At 30.9% G+C, this 19,755-nt stretch overlaps 1 protein-coding gene across 4 annotated transcripts in view; it reads left to right on the top strand.

Moving 5' to 3' along the window:
• Sara (Smad anchor for receptor activation) overlaps positions 1-19,755 on the top strand; it is an 88,749-nt gene that overhangs the window by 59,003 nt on the left and 9,991 nt on the right. For all 4 annotated transcript variants that reach the window (XM_075373278.1, XM_075373277.1, XM_075373276.1 and 1 more), the window contains exons 13-16: positions 2,657-2,813; positions 6,810-7,041; positions 14,850-14,970; positions 19,385-19,543. In XM_075373278.1, the coding sequence (XP_075229393.1) occupies positions 2,657-2,813; positions 6,810-7,041; positions 14,850-14,970; positions 19,385-19,543 (669 nt within the window). The remainder of the gene's footprint in view (positions 1-2,656; positions 2,814-6,809; positions 7,042-14,849; positions 14,971-19,384; positions 19,544-19,755) is intronic.

Below are 19,755 nucleotides of genomic sequence, written 5' to 3'. Positions count from 1 at the left end.
CCAAAGAGTATAAGGTTATCATCTGATTATAGCATTTTTTGAGTTTCAATTCTTGAAAGTAGTCTTAAGTGAAATTTTAGAAGTAATTTATTAGAGTCAAATTACTAAATTTATCAGCTCTATTCTTGTGGTAGTGAACTGACGTTACTATTTTGCATATTATGTCTAATTTACATGGAAAAGGCATTTGCCATCAAGGAAAATAATTTATACTCAATGTTTTTAATTACGTGGCAGGAGAAGCTGCAGTTGGAATGTTTGTTAGTGACCCCAAAAAAAGTTGTAGAACATGTTGCGTATGCTACAGGAGTCTCAAAAAGAACAGTTTAGCAAATTACTGGTGAAATAGCGTCAGAAAAAAATTCATTTCTCCTCACAAAGGAAAGAGATGCTCATGTTTGCACCCCACTCTTTAGGCCATTCATCACGCATATGAAAAAATTGGCAAAAACATCAGATTTTTAAATTAAAGCTATGACTTTCTTACATATCACCATCCAAGCTTGTTGTCAAATCCATTCTGAGATACTGTCTTAAAATTATTTTATATCTTTTAGTGCGTTTAATTTAAGAGTGGTGTTTTAAAATTTTTTGTACATATTTTTTTATTTTCACATTTTAGTGCATTTAATATGAGTGATTTTTAAAAAGTTTTTTTATATATTTTTTTATTTTCTACTCTTTAGTCTTCATAAGTTTATAATTACAACTGCGCTAGCACAGGTTTGAGTGTATTTAGTGAAAGATCGGATCGGTATGTTTATGGTGGGCGAGTACAATTAAAACATAGGGTTAAACGATTTAATTTCCGGATAACCAAGATCCAGTAGATCAAGAGTGTAAAGAGTGTACCTAATGTGTTAAACAGTTACCATTCGACCTGCTGATACATACACCATTTATACACACATACACGTTTAGCTAGGCAACCATCGCCTAGATCAGATCTGTGCCAATTCAGCTTGGGTAAGCTATAAAAATAAAAATTAAATACTTAGTGAATGAAAAGTATGCGATAACTTATATGGTTTTTGAATATAAATTAAATTAAGATACTTAATGAAAGAAAAGTATGTGATAACTCATACGGTTTTTGAATGTAAGTTAAATTATGATTTTTGCAAGAGGATTCTCTGTATCAAAAGGCTATTGGGGCTTTATTAATTCTAAGTATTAATTTAAAAGTTTTTTAATTATTTACCCATTATGTCACTCATGGGTTAAATTGAAGAGTTTATTATCTTATTCATGAAAACCAACAAAATTATTAAATTTGTATAATGTATGTACGAGGTCGGAGTAGAAAGTTTTAATATAGGTGCCATCACTGTTCAATAGGAGGGGATAGGTTTTTCTACAGGTGTAGAAGGGGAAGCTTGTTTTGCCCTTGAAATTTCCTTAAAAGATCATAGTGATTTTGTTCAGCAGTGAGTAGCATCCTGGTGAGTAAAAATATGTTTTCGGTTCTTGGTTGATTATTAATTTCACAAAATGGATGAGATAACTGAACAACAAATTTTGTTTGAAAACCAGGAAATCAGAATCTGAGACTTATAAACTCTTAAAAACAGCTTTCAGGAATAGTGTCTGAGCCGGTCTTTTTTTTTTTATTTGATTCTCAACAGATTTAATCATGAATCAGTTGAAGATGACCTCCAGTCTGGCCAACCTTCCACTTTAAAGACCAGCGAAAAAAATTTGAAAGTTTGCCATTTAATGCACTCTGACATTAGAATTACAATTATGGAGATGGCTGATTAAACTGAATTTAAGTTTGTGTGCAGTTCAGTCAATTTTAACTGAAGATTTGAACATGCAATAAAGTGAATGTAGAATTCACTCTGAAAGTGTTGTCAGATCAGCAGAAACAAAACTGACTTAAAGTGTTTCAAGAACTGATTAATCAGGCCGAAACTGATCATCACAGTGTAAGTATACCACGACCAAAAAAAACGTGACGAAAGTTGACGACAATGTTAAGGTTTTCTTCAATTCTGTGGGTGCATGCATCATGCATTTGCCTCCGGTGTCATTCAACCATCCAGGAATACTGTAAAAGTGTCCTTCAGCGTTTGAACAAAAATTGCAGAAGAAAAGGTCTGGCAAGACAAGAATTGGGTCCTCCACCCTGATAATGCACCAGCTCAACGTGCGTTCTTGATTACAGACCGGAATTTTTGACCAAATTCCTGTGCTTCCACAACCACCCCCTATTCCTCTGATTCAGTCCCTGTCAACTTCTACATTTTTCCTAATTGAAATTTTCACTGAAATGAAACCGATCTGACTCAATTGAAGACATCCAGGCAAATTTGGACAGGGTTCTTAAACCCTTAAGAAAGAAAATTTCCAGAAATGCTTCCAAAAGTGGAAACACTGTTGGAATCTGTGTGTTTAGTCGGAAAGGGACTACTCTGAAGGAGATTGATCACAATATCCTGCATGTACAGCAGTTTTGAAAAATTACAAGCCATCTTAAAACTTTACAATTACACCTCATACATATAAGATCTTCAAATACATTTTATAGCACATCATTTTTTATTCATTATTTATATTTTGCAATTCCGTAAATAAAAGTACAATTGTATGTGTTAATCAAATAAAATCCTTTAATTCCATTTATATATAAAAAATATTTCACTTTCTATTTTAGGTAATCAGGGCATTAAATAATTCTAATGACAGTGTGCTGGCCTTTGGAGCTAATCTCAGCCTTGCAGCAGATTCACATCTTGTGTGCATGCAGTCTTCAGACGATGAAAATACTTATCACACTCAAGCCATAAATATTCATAACAAACCACGAAGAGGTAAGTTGCTTAGTAATTTGTACCACTTTTTTTAATTTACTGCACTTTATACTATTTTATGTTCATGTAAAAATTTTCACCACCATTACAATTAAAAAGCAGCAACTCCCACATTTATTGGCTGCTTAGGAATTCCAGGCAATAAAAAGCCAACAAGAAAGTCTGTTTTTAAACAACCTTCATGGACCATATATATTAAACAACATGATTTCTGATTCATTGTTTGAAGGCAGTATGGCAGTTTAAATGGTGGTTACCCAATCAATTAGCACACATTTTAAAGATATTCTGTACCTGTTTGATTGTCAGAGAAGGTAGCCTCTATGAAATTGTTATTTGTTTGTTTGTTTGTTTGTCCCGTATGTGTTCCTATACCATTCATCTGATTACGATAAAACCTTGGTGAGTTGTACGGACGTCCATGAAGTTTCTGAATTAGTTTGGACCCACTAGGTGGCACAGGTCGAGATATTTTGAAAAATTGTATTTATGGTCTGATTTGGTTCATATTCAGAATATATGTTACTTACATGGAAAGAAATACCTCTGCAAAAATTGGACTCCTAGATTGCACTGGGATTGAGATATTTGGAAAAATTGCATTTATGGCTCAATTTTGCTCATATTCAGAACATTTATTAGGTATGTGAAAAGAAATATATTTTTGAAAAATGGAGCCACTAGGTGGCGCTGGGGTTGAAATGTTTAGAAAAATTGTATTTATGGGCCAATTTGGCTCATATTCAGAATATATATAAGTTATGTAAAAAGAAAAATCTTTGCAAAAACTATACCTGCTAGTTAACGCTGGTGTCGAGTTATTTACAAAACAAACACAAATATACAAGCAGACTTTGTTCTATATATATATATATATGTAAAAGGCAGTGTTCATATGTGTATCCGCTATAGGCTAAAAAAACTATGGGACTGATTTACATCAAGGGGGAAAAGAGAAAAAAGTAGAAAGTAAAAAGGGATAAAGTGAAAGGTTAATTTTGTGAATTTCCATAATGTTGTTTTTTGTTTTATTAAATGTTCAATTGTGTTCATTTAATCTATATATATATATAGATACTCAAATCTAGTAATAGTGAAGCATTGCCAGGTCTGCTAGTACTTAATATTTTATACTTAAAAACCGATGCCCAGAATGTAGTCTAGTGTTTAGGCCTAACACTTTTACATATGTTATTGTTCATAACATTCAAAACACAAACCAAGAAGATCTGATTTCTCGCAGGTAGTCAGAAAACTCGTCAGCCAGCTAAAAAAACAGTTTTTAACAACAGAAATGTGCAAAAATACGCTTTTGTAGTCTACAGCACATGCTAAATGGATAAAAAAAAATTAGAATAATGTTTTGTAAAGAGTGATTTTTTATGTTGAGGAGCAAACGGTTACATACGTTAGAAAAGCATCAGATGAAAATAATTCACCGGCTCAATTCCAACATTCATTAATATGTTGGAAAGAGAAGGGATACATCAAGATTCTCAAGGAAAGGGTTGTGACACAACTTCAGATCAAATTCCAACAAGATTTGGCGCCATGCCATACTGCCAAAAAAGTTGAAAAAATTTTCAAAAAATGATATATTAAAATACTCCTGCTGTCAGACAACTCCTCAGTCTAAGACAGGTAAAAAATTGACCTCATTTTTGAGGTAATACATAAAACAATATCACTACAGTGTACTGATACAGAATGTCAAAATGTTTCAAGCATTTAAAAAATTTTTAAATCTGATTGTTCACACTGTTGATTTCTGTGAAACCCACCAAGCGTAGACTTTTTGATAATTTAATAAATCATGTTTGAAAATTTAAGAGCAATGAATATTTCTCGTTTATTATTTCATCAAATTTGATCTGTGGTCACCACATATCAGTTAAGTCAATAACTTTGGTATTAAGATTCGTTTTTGGAGTTAAAGACTATTTGAATGGTGTCGATCGAAAAGAGAAGTTTAATCTGTCTGTATGCTTATAGATCATCATTTAGTTCTAATTACTATCATTATAATGATGCTCCATTCTGCCATTAATTTCTATAGATTTCTCCCTCTAAAAGAAGAAAATGTATCTAATCATTTTTCTTTTTTGATGCTCACAGATTGTGAAATATTTATAATAAATTAACTTTCACAGTAATAGACAGCTAGACACTAAACCATTACTTCAGACATATATAAATTGAAATTGTAGACAATATCGAAAAGTAAGTTTTGCAAGCCTTGTAGTAAAAAGTATTATCCTTTCACTTTTAGAACTTTCCTATAATTATTAACTGATAAAAAAATTGAAGTTCAGAAGCAGAAGTTGCTTCTGTGAAATAATGTGAGATTATACTGTTGATTTTCTACTTATTTAAACATTGATAATTTTTGTTATATCAGAAATATGCACTATACGATATTGTCCAGTCAGGGAAACAAGATCAGAATACTGGTCCTTAAATTGGGCGTCATATCATTTTTATTTTAGTAATCAAATAGAGCATCCAGTTAGGGCAGTTATGTATTTGTTTTGTTGGTATATTTATGAAAGTTCATTATCATATAAGAAAATGTGAAACAAATTATTTAAGCTCTCAGAAATAGTAAATAAATTTTTATCTTTGGTTTAAGTATTAATAATGGTAAGCAATATTTATTGTGTTTCTTTAATATTCTTTAGTTCTGTTTTGTTTAGACTAAAGTATGTGTGCATCCATGTATTGTACGCATAGATGTGCATGCATATTTTTATTTTATTGTGTGTATTTTATTATATATAAGTAACCATTTATTTTCTCAGGGCAAACACCTACCCATTGTATCATTGTCTGAACAATGGACAGAGTACTAGATTTCATGTCTATTAAAGAAGATTAACGTGAAAAAAAACTATAGTTAGTAAAGAGTCTGAACCAAGTACTTTTGACTAAGTACTTTCAAAAGAGACCTTACTAACATACCTGAGTACTTTCGAGAGAAGCAATCGTGGCTATTAAAAGCTCATTGTTTGTAACCTGAAAACTGAAAATTAGATTTAGAAGTAAAAGAAACTCATGAAAAAAGTAGGAAATATAAATAAATATGTGAAAAATAATACACATACAATAAATAAGAATAATATAAATTAAATAATACAAATAATTTAAAAAATAATACGATAAATAAGACTAATGTTATGTTAGCTAGACTGTTAAGGGTTTCTACAAAATTTAAGGTAAATTTAGAAGTCATTGAATAGGTTGTTAAAATAATTATATTCCTGCTGTTTCATATTGATTTCTGCATGGTGTTTAAATTTACTCTGCACTGTCACATAATGTAAACAATCAACGAGAGTGTAACTATATAATACATAGCAATTAACTGAATAGCCAGATAATTTGAGGAATTAATTTTTTAATTTCTTGTGCCCAAACATAAATAACAGCTTCATGACTGTCAACAAATTGACTTTTTTTTTTTTGTAATACAGCATCACTGAATGTCACAGCATTTCGTCAGCTGATAAGCTACTTGCCCTGCCCTATCACAGATTTTAATCAACTTTTCACTACCATGCTTAATTAACATTACTTAAAACTTCATGAAAATCAGCCAAATGCAAGCTTTAGTGACGTCTAAGTCAGCTTTTTTCATTGCCTGGAATCTAGCAGAAACCGACTTTGTAACACAATTACAAAGAACTAAATTGATTTCGGTAAGTGGAATTATGCTTTCCACTTCATTTATGTTACTAAAAATATATAAATATTCTGATTTAATTAAATTTAAGCTGTATGACCAAACAAAAATGTATATCTTATTTGACTAACCTTGTTTTAATCCTTATTTATTAGTTATTAGTTCACTTAGATTTACCTTATAAAGAAAATTTGAAGACTTGAGTCGAGTCAGTTCTTGAAAGAAGTAAAATTTGGGTGATGATGGTGAATCTTAAATTAATAAAGATTAGCTTTGTATAAAATGGAAACATATGTGTTTTTTATTTCTGTTCCAAGTGACCGGTGCTAGTTTTGTTGTGTTTAATGGTGCATTAAAAGCTTCATGCGGTCTGTCTGGTAAATCAAGCATAGTTGAGGATGGCCTGATGGTACAAGTGCCTGGTGATACAATGACTGCTCTACGATCTGCATTACGTGATATGAGAGACTACACTATAAGGTGTGGTCCTCATGCTGAGGAAACAGTGCTATTACGCTGGACAGCTGATGATACAAACTTTAATATTGGGTATGTATTGTATATATATTTTTAATAATTTATCATATCATTATATACAGAGTGTATAAAAAAGAATGTCAAGGTTTCAAAACATTTATTATCTCAACTTGGACTTACAGAACCACAAATAAAATGAAAGAGTAACTCTTAAAGTTACTCCCTGCAAGTTTTCAATGTGAGCACCTTTTGTCACATCATACATCCAACTGATCAGAGCGTTCATTCCATAATTAACCAGCATGTCTGTCTTTAACTCATACTTTAATGGATGCGACAGCTCCTTCAAATCAGGTAGCTCAGTAGGTAGCGGAAGCACATAACACAATATTCTTTAATAAACCCCAAAGGAGAAAATCAGATCTTGGAAGCCACTGCAAACAACCTCTGTCAGTCAGTCAGGGAAAATATTCAGTCACTTCTTTATAGCATTATGCCAGTGAGGAAGTGCACTGTCTTGTCACTAGATAAAATTCTTTGGTCCATCATGCTGTTCAGGAAAGAGCCGTGTATGCATATCGAAATAAGTAACTCTTTTTATGCTTAATTCAGTGAAAAAGAATGGTCTGAATATTGGACAGAAAGAATTTAATTATGAGGAGTCTCTTTTATATTGTAAGAGTTCATGGGAATTTTCTGACCCCCAGGTTAGAAAATTTATGTATTAACTTTTCCTCTGAGATGAAATTTTAACTCGTCACTAAACATAATGTGACAAGAAAATCTTCATATACATGCTGCAACAATTTTATCGTGAAGTCGGCTTGCACATTATAGTCATAGCTTCGAAGTCTGTAATAACTATAAACGGTATGAATGCATGTGTAGGTATTTCCTTAAAAGATTCCACACTGACAACACCAGCTTTGCTGGTTGCGGCTGGTCTTCCTAACAAATTTTTTAGGATTACACAGGAAAAACTCCCTGACACTTTCAACATTTTCTTCATATACCCTTGGTCGTTTCATACTCTTCCCTTATACAGTCATCCGGTTGCTTCAAACTAATTGTGCTAATGATGAATGTTCTCGCTCGGAGGATCACAATTAAACTTCTTATGGTACACATTTTGAATTGTAACTATAGATTCACTTTTCAAAAACTGCAAAACATAGGTTTTCTGGTGTGTAGGAGTCACCTTCTTAGCTTATGGTACTGTCAATTGGAAAAATAGGGAATTAATCTACATCCTTGCATACACTAAAACTGTCCTTTTTACTTTTTGATTTTAGCCTTAAATCAATATTATAGATTTCATCCAGGTGATGTATTATTAAGACTCGAATATATTTTTTTATACACTCAGTATATATACTTTTAAAATTAGATATTAAGCATTAAATACGTAGATGTTGTTTGGTTAACTGATAGTGTAAAAATTTGTTTATTATTTAGAATACAAATATCATAAAAGAATACTGAACCATGCAAAAGTCAATTTGCATGCCACATCAAATTTATATGAAAGAAATTCATCCTATCCTAAGTGAACAGCCAAGCCAAATCATCAGGTTTAGTCTTCATTAAATTAATCAGGACCATTTAAGTGCTTGTGCAAATATTCATTGAATACATTTTGCAAATTTAAGTAATGAATTGCAGTTATATTCATCGCCTATTCTGATTTTTTTCTGTAATATTATAAATATTAAAAAAAAACTGCTTCCCAAATACTGTGCCCAAACTTTTCCACAAATCGATTTACAAGTCACCTCTGTTGTTGATCCTTTTTTTGTATAATTAAAAAGAAGATTATTCTGGTATGAAAAAATCTTCAGGTAGTATGAATGTTATTTTATTGATAACACTGATAAACATAATTTTTGTTTCCTAACATGCGATACATGATTTTAATCTTTTTTTTTTAATACTGAAAACAAATATGAATCTTTGTTTTTGCTAAAAGGAATCTTTCTATCACCCTCTATTTTTAAAAAATTTTTAAATTTTAATTAAAGGATTTTTTTCATTTTTCAATGTACAGTTAGCATTTTAACCTTTTATATTGTATTTTGTTAGCTCAATTTTTATTGTTTAACTTTGTTAACATAATTTGTAAGCTATAAATAAACAATACTAGACAAAGAATTAAATCATATCATTGTCACATATTATGACATCATATCTAATACTGAAGAGTAAGCCTTCATGGACAAGATTAATCATGTCTGTGCAGGTCAAAACATGTAGCTGAAAACACAACTGTGTTGTTTGTATTAAGCACTGGATTTAGGAATGAATTAATTTTGTTCAATCTTATTGCTGTCTTAAGTTTGTTAAAAGTCCAGTGTCATAGTGCCTTGAAATTGTGTAAATGATGTGGATACCTTTTGTTATGTATGTGGTGAGTTTACTGTAAAATCAAATAGAAAAAACATTACACCTTTAATTAAAGAAGTATTCATTTGTACTATCAGTGTAAAATTGGTAATCAGGATAAGAAATGGGTTCCTCATATAGTATGCACTAATTGTTCTGCATATTTAAGAGGATGGCTGAAAGGTACGCAGAAGGCTTTGCCATTTGGTGTAGCTATGGTTTGGCGTGAACCAAAGGATCATGTAACTTGTTACTTATGTTTAACAAGTGTGTCTAGAATTTCTAAAAAATCTAAACATCTTGTAAAATATCCTTCATTGCAATCTGCAATCAGGTGTGTACCCCACAGTGAAATTATTCCAGTTCCTGAGCCACCTGTGAATGTATGTTTCGAAAGCAGCGATGAAGAATCAGGCAGTACTGAAGAAGACAACAATGATTTTGATTTTGAATTATCTTCCAATAAGCCATATCTTATATCACAAGGTGAATTAAATGACTTTGTTAGGGATTTAAATTTATAAAAAAAATCAAGCTGAACTGTTAGGATCAAGACTGCAAGGTTGAAATTTACTTCAAAAAAATACAAAAATTTTGGGCTTTCAAAGGCAAGAAAAAGAACTTTCTCAGTACTTTATTGATGAAAATAATTTGGTTTATTGCGCAAATATTTATGAGTTTATGTTGCACTTAGGACAAGTTCATCAATCTGAGGACTGATGCCTTTTCATAGATTTGTCCAAGAATAGTTTAAAAGTGGTTCTACTACACAATGATAATAAATATCCTTTGATACCAATTGCTTATGGTATTCATTTGAAAGAGACATACAATGTAATGAAAGATGTTCTTGAAAAAAATAAATTATAAAAACATAGCTGGAGCATATGTGGTGATTTGAAAGTTGTAGCTATTTTGTTAGGCATGCAGTTAGGTTATAGTAAGTACGTGTTTTTTCTTTGCAAATGGGACTGCTGAGCTAGGGATAAACATTATGTTACCAAATAGAGGAAGAAACGAGTTGAGGAACAACTCAACTCCAGATGGGAAAAATATTATATATGGATCCTTAGTTGAACCCAAAAAAATATTATTACCCCTCCCCATATCAAGTTAGGACTAATGAAAAACTTTGTAAAAGCAATGAAGGATAATCCTGGATTTGTATACGTCAGGCAGAAATTTCCGAATGAAATTGAAGGAAAAATTAAAGAAGGAATATTTGTTGATCGTCAAATAAGAAAGTTGGTCAAAGATGATATTCAATCTAGAAAGTGCTACTTGGCCTTCATTTAAAGACATTTGAAAATATTTTCCCAGCAAACAAAAATCCGACAATTACCACGATATTGTTAATCAACTTCTTACTTCATACAAAACTATGGGATGTAATATGTCTTTGAAAATACATTTCCTCTACTCGCATCTGGATTTTTTCCCGGACAACCTTGGGAGATGTAAGTGACAAACACGGTGAACGTTTCCACCAAGACATTTCGGTGATGGAAAGCCGCTATAAAGGGAAATGGAATACTAACATGCCAGCCAATTACTGTTGGTCATTAATTTATTATGTGTCTGAGGGTATTTATAAAAGAGAAGCATCCGCGAAATCATTTCTAACACAGGTATGGCCATGCAAAATTACAAATTTTAACTGTATTTTCCCTTGTGTTTTTTTTTTAAGTGTAATTTATCTAAAACTAAGGGTGATTTTAACTGTATTTTCCCTTGTGTTTTTTTTTTAAGTGTAATTTATCTAAAACTAAGGGTGAAAAATTGTATTTGCAGATCTGTAATGTACGCAAAAAAGCAATTCAAGAAATGGTATCACGCTTGGAGGGAGAAACATTAACTTTTTTTTTCTATCATTGTAAATGATTACAAACATTTTCCACTTGCATAACTGTGTTTCTTCTTAAATCTCTAATCGTTATGCTCTTTAGCCACAAAATAGTTTTTACTCCTCATATTATATTGATGAACTTTACTTTGAAATAAATATTCTCCAATATTACTTACATGTAACATCCTGCATTCATGTAGGTCATGCAAAATAAATACTAACTTCATGTAATTTACTGAAAATATCCATTTTTTCTAAAATATTTGAAAAGATAAGAAAAATCAACTTACTGTCATATTAATAAACTCTCAGCAGATTAGACAAAAAAAAAAATTGTCTACTGTCATAGCTATTTCCTAGTTTTTGAAAAATATTTTAAATTCCAGATAGATTCCATCAGTTTTTTTTGGAATCTCAACTAAATATTCAATTTAGTTTATATTTTTTTTACTGATAAAGAATTAGGTATCTATGATGGCAGTGCCCAAACCATAGCTTGTGAGCAACATGTCGCTTGCATACCAGTTTAATGTGGCTTGTGGCTTGCATATTAGATTCATCATGTTTATTAAAAATAAAATAGTTCTAAAAATTATACATATGAGTGTCTATATATATATATATATATATACATATAACTTTCAGAAAATTCAAATAGTTCACCAGCATATTGACCACTGTGCCAGTTACACTAAAAAAAAAACAACTTAACCACCAAACACAATAACAGAAAAATGTAAAAAACTAATCCCAATAGTCGTCTTTTACAGAATCCTGCATCATCAGCCCGTACATAATCGTATGATTACATCAACAAATAACAAATCAAAAAAAAACTTCAAAATTTAGAAAACATAAACCCTAATAACCACAAAATTTATAATAATACAACTTCACTGCCATACTGGAATGGTAAACTAAAGATGTCACACAACTAATAAATGGACATTCTATTTTCAAGATATTTGCAATTTTTGAAAATTTTAACCAACTGGACTCCTGTGCTAAGGTCTCATCGAGCACCTCCTTGTACAGTAGTCACAACAATCAGGATCATCCTCAAGTAAGACTATTTTATTCATACTCACATGCTCGATCTGGTTGATTAAGAATGTATCTGATGCACGTAATAATAAATCAACTTTCAACCTACTAACACATACTTATGAACTTAATGATTGTGGCTGGTTGATCAGATTTTTCCTTTCTTACAGATAAAACAATCAAAATGAATAAACTCAATCTTGAACTCTAGGGAATGTAGAGAGCTTTTTTGAATTAATAGGAAATGTAAAATTAAATTTCAGTTAAAATTAAATTTGTGGATATCCCATATTAAATAATCTAACTTCAGTCATCTTCCTCATTTAGAGAACTGAATTCATAAATATAAGGAAATGGAATAAGATAAATATTCAGGAAATCTCATTTAACTTAAAACTAATTTTGAAATTAAATTTTCTTATTTTCATAAAATTCATCCAATTATTTCATTCATTTTAAATCCATTTGTTGATATAAATATTTCTGAAATGTCGAAAAGATTGCAAGTATGTTGAGTAAAAATGTCAGTATTTTAGGAATGGAAATAATTGATTTTCAATTTGACCTACAATTAAAAACAAGAGTATCACAAACTGATTATTGAACACTTGTGGATGAGAGAAAATATCAACTTGTAAAAGAATCTTCTCAAATATTAAACTCCTACTTTGGATCAACTTTCCTTTGTGAAAGTGGCTTTTCGACAATGACATTTTTAAAATCAAAGTTCACACCCAGAATAACAATAAACATCTGAATGACTGTATGACACTGTAACACCACATGTATTCGAGTATAATCAACTGGGTGAAGATATACAATTCACATTTATATTGGTCAATATAAAAAAAATTTGAAACTGAAAAGGGAGTAGGTGTTCTATATAGTATTTTATATGCTGAATCTGAATAGTATTCTGAAACAACCCATTATTTTCTTAAGTTACAGTCCCTTAAATTTATTTGTTCCATTGTTTGCGGAACAAATACAAATAAGTTAGTACATCTGTATGTTGGCTTATTCACATCAGGTTTATATTTCGATACATGCTGCAGACCTATACTTGATACATAACAGTTGAATCATATCAAGCCAAACATGTATAGTCATTTCAGTTAGTCAAGTAATGAGTAATTCAACGTTATGAAATTTTTTTCAGTATGAGTTCAGCTCTTGGTATGACTTGCTGTGTTCTTTAGTTGTGGTAGTGGTTTTATCATGCATATATTATAAACATTGTTTCATAAGTGATGGCATAAATTTAGTGAAAGATTTTCATGATAGAACAATTTTGGTATTATTTTATTGAACTTCAAGATTTGTTAAGTTGTGTGTTTCGTGTTCTTTTATTATTGCACTCCATGGTGAAACAATTTTTATGAAGTATTTTAAGTAATTAAATATTTCTGTAATATTTCAGTTTACTTTCATTCATTAAAACATTTTGAATCTTACAATGAATAAAATTCAGTTTTTAACAAATATGCAGTCTTTGTTAAAAACTGCATATTCAGCAAATGGTTAAGAGGGATTAAGGTTTTATTTTAAATGTTTAAACAATGTTTCTACAGTTAAGTTCTTATATTACTCCATAAGTCAGGTCACATTTAAAATATATGTGCGTAATACGTATCCGCATTCATAGAGATGCACAGATATGATAGAAAGATTGTAATAAAGTTAGTAAGATTTCTTTATTATTGTTCAACTGGTGGATTGTATTACCTTGTTTCATTTAGGGGTTTATTGATAATGTTAGAAATTGATTCGTTAGTTTTTTTTACTTACAGTATTACAATGAAGTTGATGTATAATACTTGACACAATTGACTTACAAATACCAGATATCGAGCAGGACCTGCTGGATTGGTCTAATGGTGAACTCATTGCAAATCAACTGATTTCAAAGTCAAAAGTTCTAAGGTTCAAATCCTAGTAAAGCCAGTCACTTTTATATGGATTTGAATACTAGATCATAGATACCGGTGTTCTTTGGTGGTTACCTTTTCTTTTTCCTATTTAGCCTCCAGTAATTACCTTTCAGATAATACTTCAGAGGATGATATGCATGATTGTAAATGGAGTGTAGTCTTGTACAGTCTCAATTCAACCATTCCTGAGATGTGTGGTTAATTGAAACATAGAGGCTAAAAAAAAGAGAGAGTGATCAAGCAGGATAGGTAATTTTCATCTTTGTTTTGCTTGTACAACAGCTACCAAAAGTCTTTCTTTCAATCGTATGTTTAAAACCGTTTAATGAACTTCCTCCTGTTGATCATTTTTAAAACTTTGAAATTAAATCTTTATCCTTAAGAAGATACTCCTAGTCTTGTTTCAGAATGCTTCACAATTTTATTTTGTTGAAGCTGATTTGGTGTGGAGTTCTCATGATATTTTATACCATTAGATTTAAGTGTGATGTCTATAACAATGATTTTTGAATAAGTTTATTACTTTTATTAATTATATAATTATTTAATTTAAGCAGAAAAATTTGTAAAAATAAATAAAATCAAAATAAAAGTACAACACATCTTGTGTTATGTAATTGTTACTTTAATATTAAAATTTGTGTGGAATTATATATAAAGAAAATCTTTTTTTTTTTCAGTGTAAAAAGTTGTATTGACGGTCGCCCACTAGATGGAGTGCCTTCAATGAGAGTACATAACGGCACTGATTACTCAGGACAATATAGAATCATTAGATGGACTGAAGTATTTATATTACAGGTTAGTTTTATTTGTATTTTTTAACCATGTGTATGCAGAGATTTTTTTTTACTATTACTTTTAAATCAAGCAGTTTCAATTTCTTTTCTTTTATTATGTGATGTTTTTCATCTCAAAATATTTACTGCCCCTTCGTATGCTGATTCATGTATTCTGTAACCATTTTCAGAAAATAAAGAAAATTTAACTGTAGCTAATTAGATGAGTTATAATTTTTTTAAATTATTTTACATTTACATTTACCCTTTGTGAGTGGCGATGTTTTATGGCTGTTGGTGGAAGACATTTTCAAAAAAAAGGTTCGTGCAAAAACGAACTCATTGATTTTTTTTTATAGTTATATTTAAGTTTATGTGTGTTTTATTTTTCTGCCAAACAGTACCAGGTTTTGACCTCATCATTTCCAAAATTACTAGAAGCTAGATGTGGAGTGGAGAAGGAAGAGGGCTCTCTAGGCCCTACAAATGCTTGCCATCACGTTCTGTATCCATAAAATTTGCTTGACTTTAGTTTTGAAGGAGCTCTTGATTGGTATCATTTATTGACACTTAGACAAATTCATGTTTTGTTACTAGGTATAGAATGATTAAGAAATTGATTGCATTCTTGCTCATATTGATCAAAAAATTTCAAAGCACTCCCATTCACCTTTTCCTGTCTTCTTTAGACAGTAAAATAAGTTTTTTCCCTAGGTGTTTATAAACAACTTTGTATACATTATCCATCTTCAATAATTCACTAGACATACCAGTCCTTGCACAGAAATCATGTATCCTTATAAATTTATTCCATTATTAACTTATGCTTCTGCTTTTCAGTCACATGCGAGAATCATTAAGAAAACTCTTGTCATTACGTTTGCATCTCCTCTAATAGCATGATTATACACCATTTTTCAACAGAACCTATTCTCATAAACTCGTCACCAGATTCCCTTATTTTCTTATGAATTTCTATAGTACAGAATTCTCTTTTGTTCAAAGACGAAATTTCTTATTGGCAGGATTTTCAGTTTTTCCTCTGATTTTAACTGCTGAAGAAGACAATAATATACTTTATAATAAAACTTGTCTCAGATGAAGATAATACAACAGGGAACTTGATTTTGCATTAATTGGGAATACCTGCTCAAACCTATTACAAATATTCTTTATCCTTGTGAATGGCCTTGTAAACTAATTTTATCTCCTCTGTAGTGTGTCTTTGTCTTTTGCTTTGCCATATATTTTCCTCTGTCTTTTCATTGTGTTTTGCTTTTTAATTTCACCCTTCACCATTTCCTCCTTTGTTCTATGCCTATCATCGATTGACTTTTAGCTTCTGCTTTTGAATTTTGACCGTACACTTTACAAACTTGGCTCTTGTCCCTCAAACAATTAATCCTACAAAGTTATAAAAATAACTTTGTAGGATAATATTGTGAAGCACAGATAGTGTTAGCCTTCTCAAGCAGGAAATTGATAGCACAACTGAACTGGTTATATTTTGACTATAACACTCAATATTTTTCCATCATTTCATTTTTTTATTCTAATTAATAACATATCCTCACATGGCAATCCACAACTGTTAATAACTTAGTAGATTCTTATGTGAACAGCTGCGTACTGCTTCCAAATCAAGAAAAATAGTCCAAATTCATAGAGATGTCCAGAACATCTTGTAAATTATTTGAAAGCAACTTATCCAAAATCATTTCACTGAAAAATTTTCTACTATTCTTTTTCTGTTGCATTCCTGTTTTTTGCCGTAAATGGACTTATAACAAATATTTTTTAGAAATTTTTTTTTAATTCATATTTAATTTTTTTAATCTTTCTACCTCATTTTTCCTTAATTTTATTGCTGAAACAAATATATATATATATATATTTATTTAAATTAAATTTTCTGTAATCCATACTTCCCCTGTATGTAAAATCTAGCTAATTATATAATACAAACTTATTCAGCCACTCCACAAAGTATAGAATTAAAGAACATTCTTACCTTACTTTTTTCCACATTAAAGCACTTCTGGCATAAGCCCATCTTCAGTAATGTTTTCTCTAAATTTTACTTTTACATTTACACTACAGATAACATGATATGTTAAAATTTTTTAAAACAAATATTTGTTCAGTCAATAAAAAAAAAAACAATTTTTTTTCAATTTAAACCGTTATAATGTTTTTTTAAATTTCCTTCACCATGCATTATATGTTAAAGGAAATTTTAAAATTATAAGTTTAAATTTTTTTTTAATTGTTTATTTTTATTGACTTAATAAATACTTTTTTGATATGTTAAAATTTTAACATATCATTTTATCTATAGTGTAAATGTAAAAAGTAAAATTTAGAAAAAAATTACTGAAGATGGGCTTATTCCCGAAAGCGCATTAATGTGGAAAAAGAGTAAGGTAAGAATGTTCTTTAATACTATACTTTGTGGAGTGGCTGATTAAGTTTAAATTATATATATGCATATTATATACTCCTATATTAATATTTAATTTTTTATCCTATTTTACATTAATTTCATTACTTTTTGTTCTTATTTCGTTTGAACTGAATACTGTTTGTTCATCCTTGCTATTTGTCTTTCAACTCATTTATTGGTTTTTCCTCATCAAAGTTGAAGAACTGGATGTGGTTGCATTCCTTTTTTATGTTGGAATTTGTTTTTATTACTATTGCTCGATTCTTGTAAATGTGAATTTGTATCGCAATTTTGTGATTCATTGATCTAAAGTTTATGTAGTAAGAAGTTTATTTTTTTACTGAAAAAATGAAAAATGAAGGGTTGTTTAACTTCAGGAAGGACGATGTTATGACATAAACATAAAATGGGGTTCTTCCGATTCCTTTACCTACGGCATATGTTTGTTGTCAGAAACTTTATCACAAATTAAATCTTTTCTGTCAAACAATTAAAAAAAAAAACTAGGAAAAATTTTAATAGTATGCACAGGTGATTCAAAGAAACGGAAAATTAAAAAAATTAAATAACTAATGAAACTTTTTTTTTAGAAAATGAATTTTATTTCATGTAATTGTACAAATGTTGCCATTTTAGGATACATACATTTTAGTTTATTTTGTAAAGATGACATCTTGCAGGTGACCTCCTCTTCTACGTAAACACTCACAAAGTCTCTTCGTTAAATTGTTCATGGTTTGACGTAATATCTCAACTGCAATTGCTTCTCGGGCCTTTGCCTTCAGTTCTTCCGTTGTAGCTGGTCTACTGTGGAACACTTTACTTTTAAGGTGACCCCACAAAAAGTAATCGCAATCTGAGAGATCAGGCGATCTGGGAGGCCATCTAATGTTACCATTTCGTGAAATGACACGTCCAAACAATCTGCGTACAGCTGCCATCAATATTCGTGCAATATGTGACGTTGCTCCGTCTTGTTGAAACCAGGCTGTGTTAAGAATCGGTGGAAATCTCTTTTGTTGTTCCACAACAAAGGTTTCAAGCACGGCTTCGTAACGAGCTGACATCACAGTAATCACAAGACCGTTGTCATCCTCAAAAAAATAAGGGCCTATAACACCGTAAGATGACATAGCACACCACACGGTCACTTTCTGGCTGGGTAACGGACGCTGGTGTAGCTGCGTAGGATTTTCTTGTGCCCAATATCTGAAATTTTGCTTGTTAACAAATCCACTGAAGTGGAAATGCGCTTCGTCTGACATCCACAGTTCGTGAACAAACTCTTCGTTATCATTAATCTTGTGAAGCATTACATTACAGAATTGTGCTCGCCCAACTGCATCGTTTGGTTTCAGTTCCTGGACGATCTGCAACTTGTATGGATGGTATTGCAAGTCCTTCACTAACATTCTTCGAACACTTGAACTATGCAATTGTAAATATGCTGAGACGACAGATTGACCGATGTGGACTTCGTGTGACACCATCTTGTAAAGCTTGAACATTCTGTGGTGTACGGACGGTTCGCTCACGGCCTGGAGGTTTCTTTTTCATTTCCGAACCATTTCCTCAAAATTAGATATCCATGTTTTAATTGCATGTGCTGATTGAACACGGTCGTGCCGTCCCAGATTAAAATGACTATGAAATTCTCTATGCGCTCCCTTCACACTGTCATTGTTTTTGTAAAACGCTTTGATAGCAAATGCACGTTGTGCACCACTCCAAGGATCCGACAACTAAATGGCAGGTTAGGTTAGAGAGGCTGGCGCCACTTATCAAGTGGTACCAATCGCCCACGGCTACCAACACAACTTTCAAAATTTCCCGTTTCTTTGAATCACCCTATATATTGAAAAAAAAATAGTAAATAATAGTGTTAATTTTCACCATAAACTAGTTGTAATTTTTTTTTCAATTTATACTTTATTTTGCAAATATATTTTCTGTGATATTAAATTTTCTATTTATTTATTACATTTTTCTATAGTGTGAAGAAGTTGAGGGTTCAGGTGATCCACTGGATATAAGCCGTTTATCAGAGTCATTAGCAAGAGCTACTTGTGTGGCATTGGTTCCATACCTTGATCTATTGGCTGCAGCAAATTTGACTATGATTGGAGTTAGAGCCGCTATACATCCTGATCATGTTAGTAAATTAATCTATGTATTTAATAAATTATTACTATAATATTTACAATGTTAAGGAATTTTTTTTCTAGATGTAAGAGTGTAAATTGACAAAAAAAACACAAATTAATTTTTCTATTATTTATGAAATATTCATTTATTTACACATAAAACTGGATTAAAAAAAGTCTACAGAGTCTTACAGAATCTGTGATAATATTCTAGCAGTGG

The sequence above is a fragment of the Lycorma delicatula genome, chromosome 8, assembly GCF_047948215.1.
Source record: "Lycorma delicatula isolate Av1 chromosome 8, ASM4794821v1, whole genome shotgun sequence".
NCBI lineage: Eukaryota > Metazoa > Arthropoda > Insecta > Hemiptera > Fulgoridae > Lycorma > Lycorma delicatula.
This window is presented reverse-complemented; position numbering and strand designations above follow the sequence as displayed.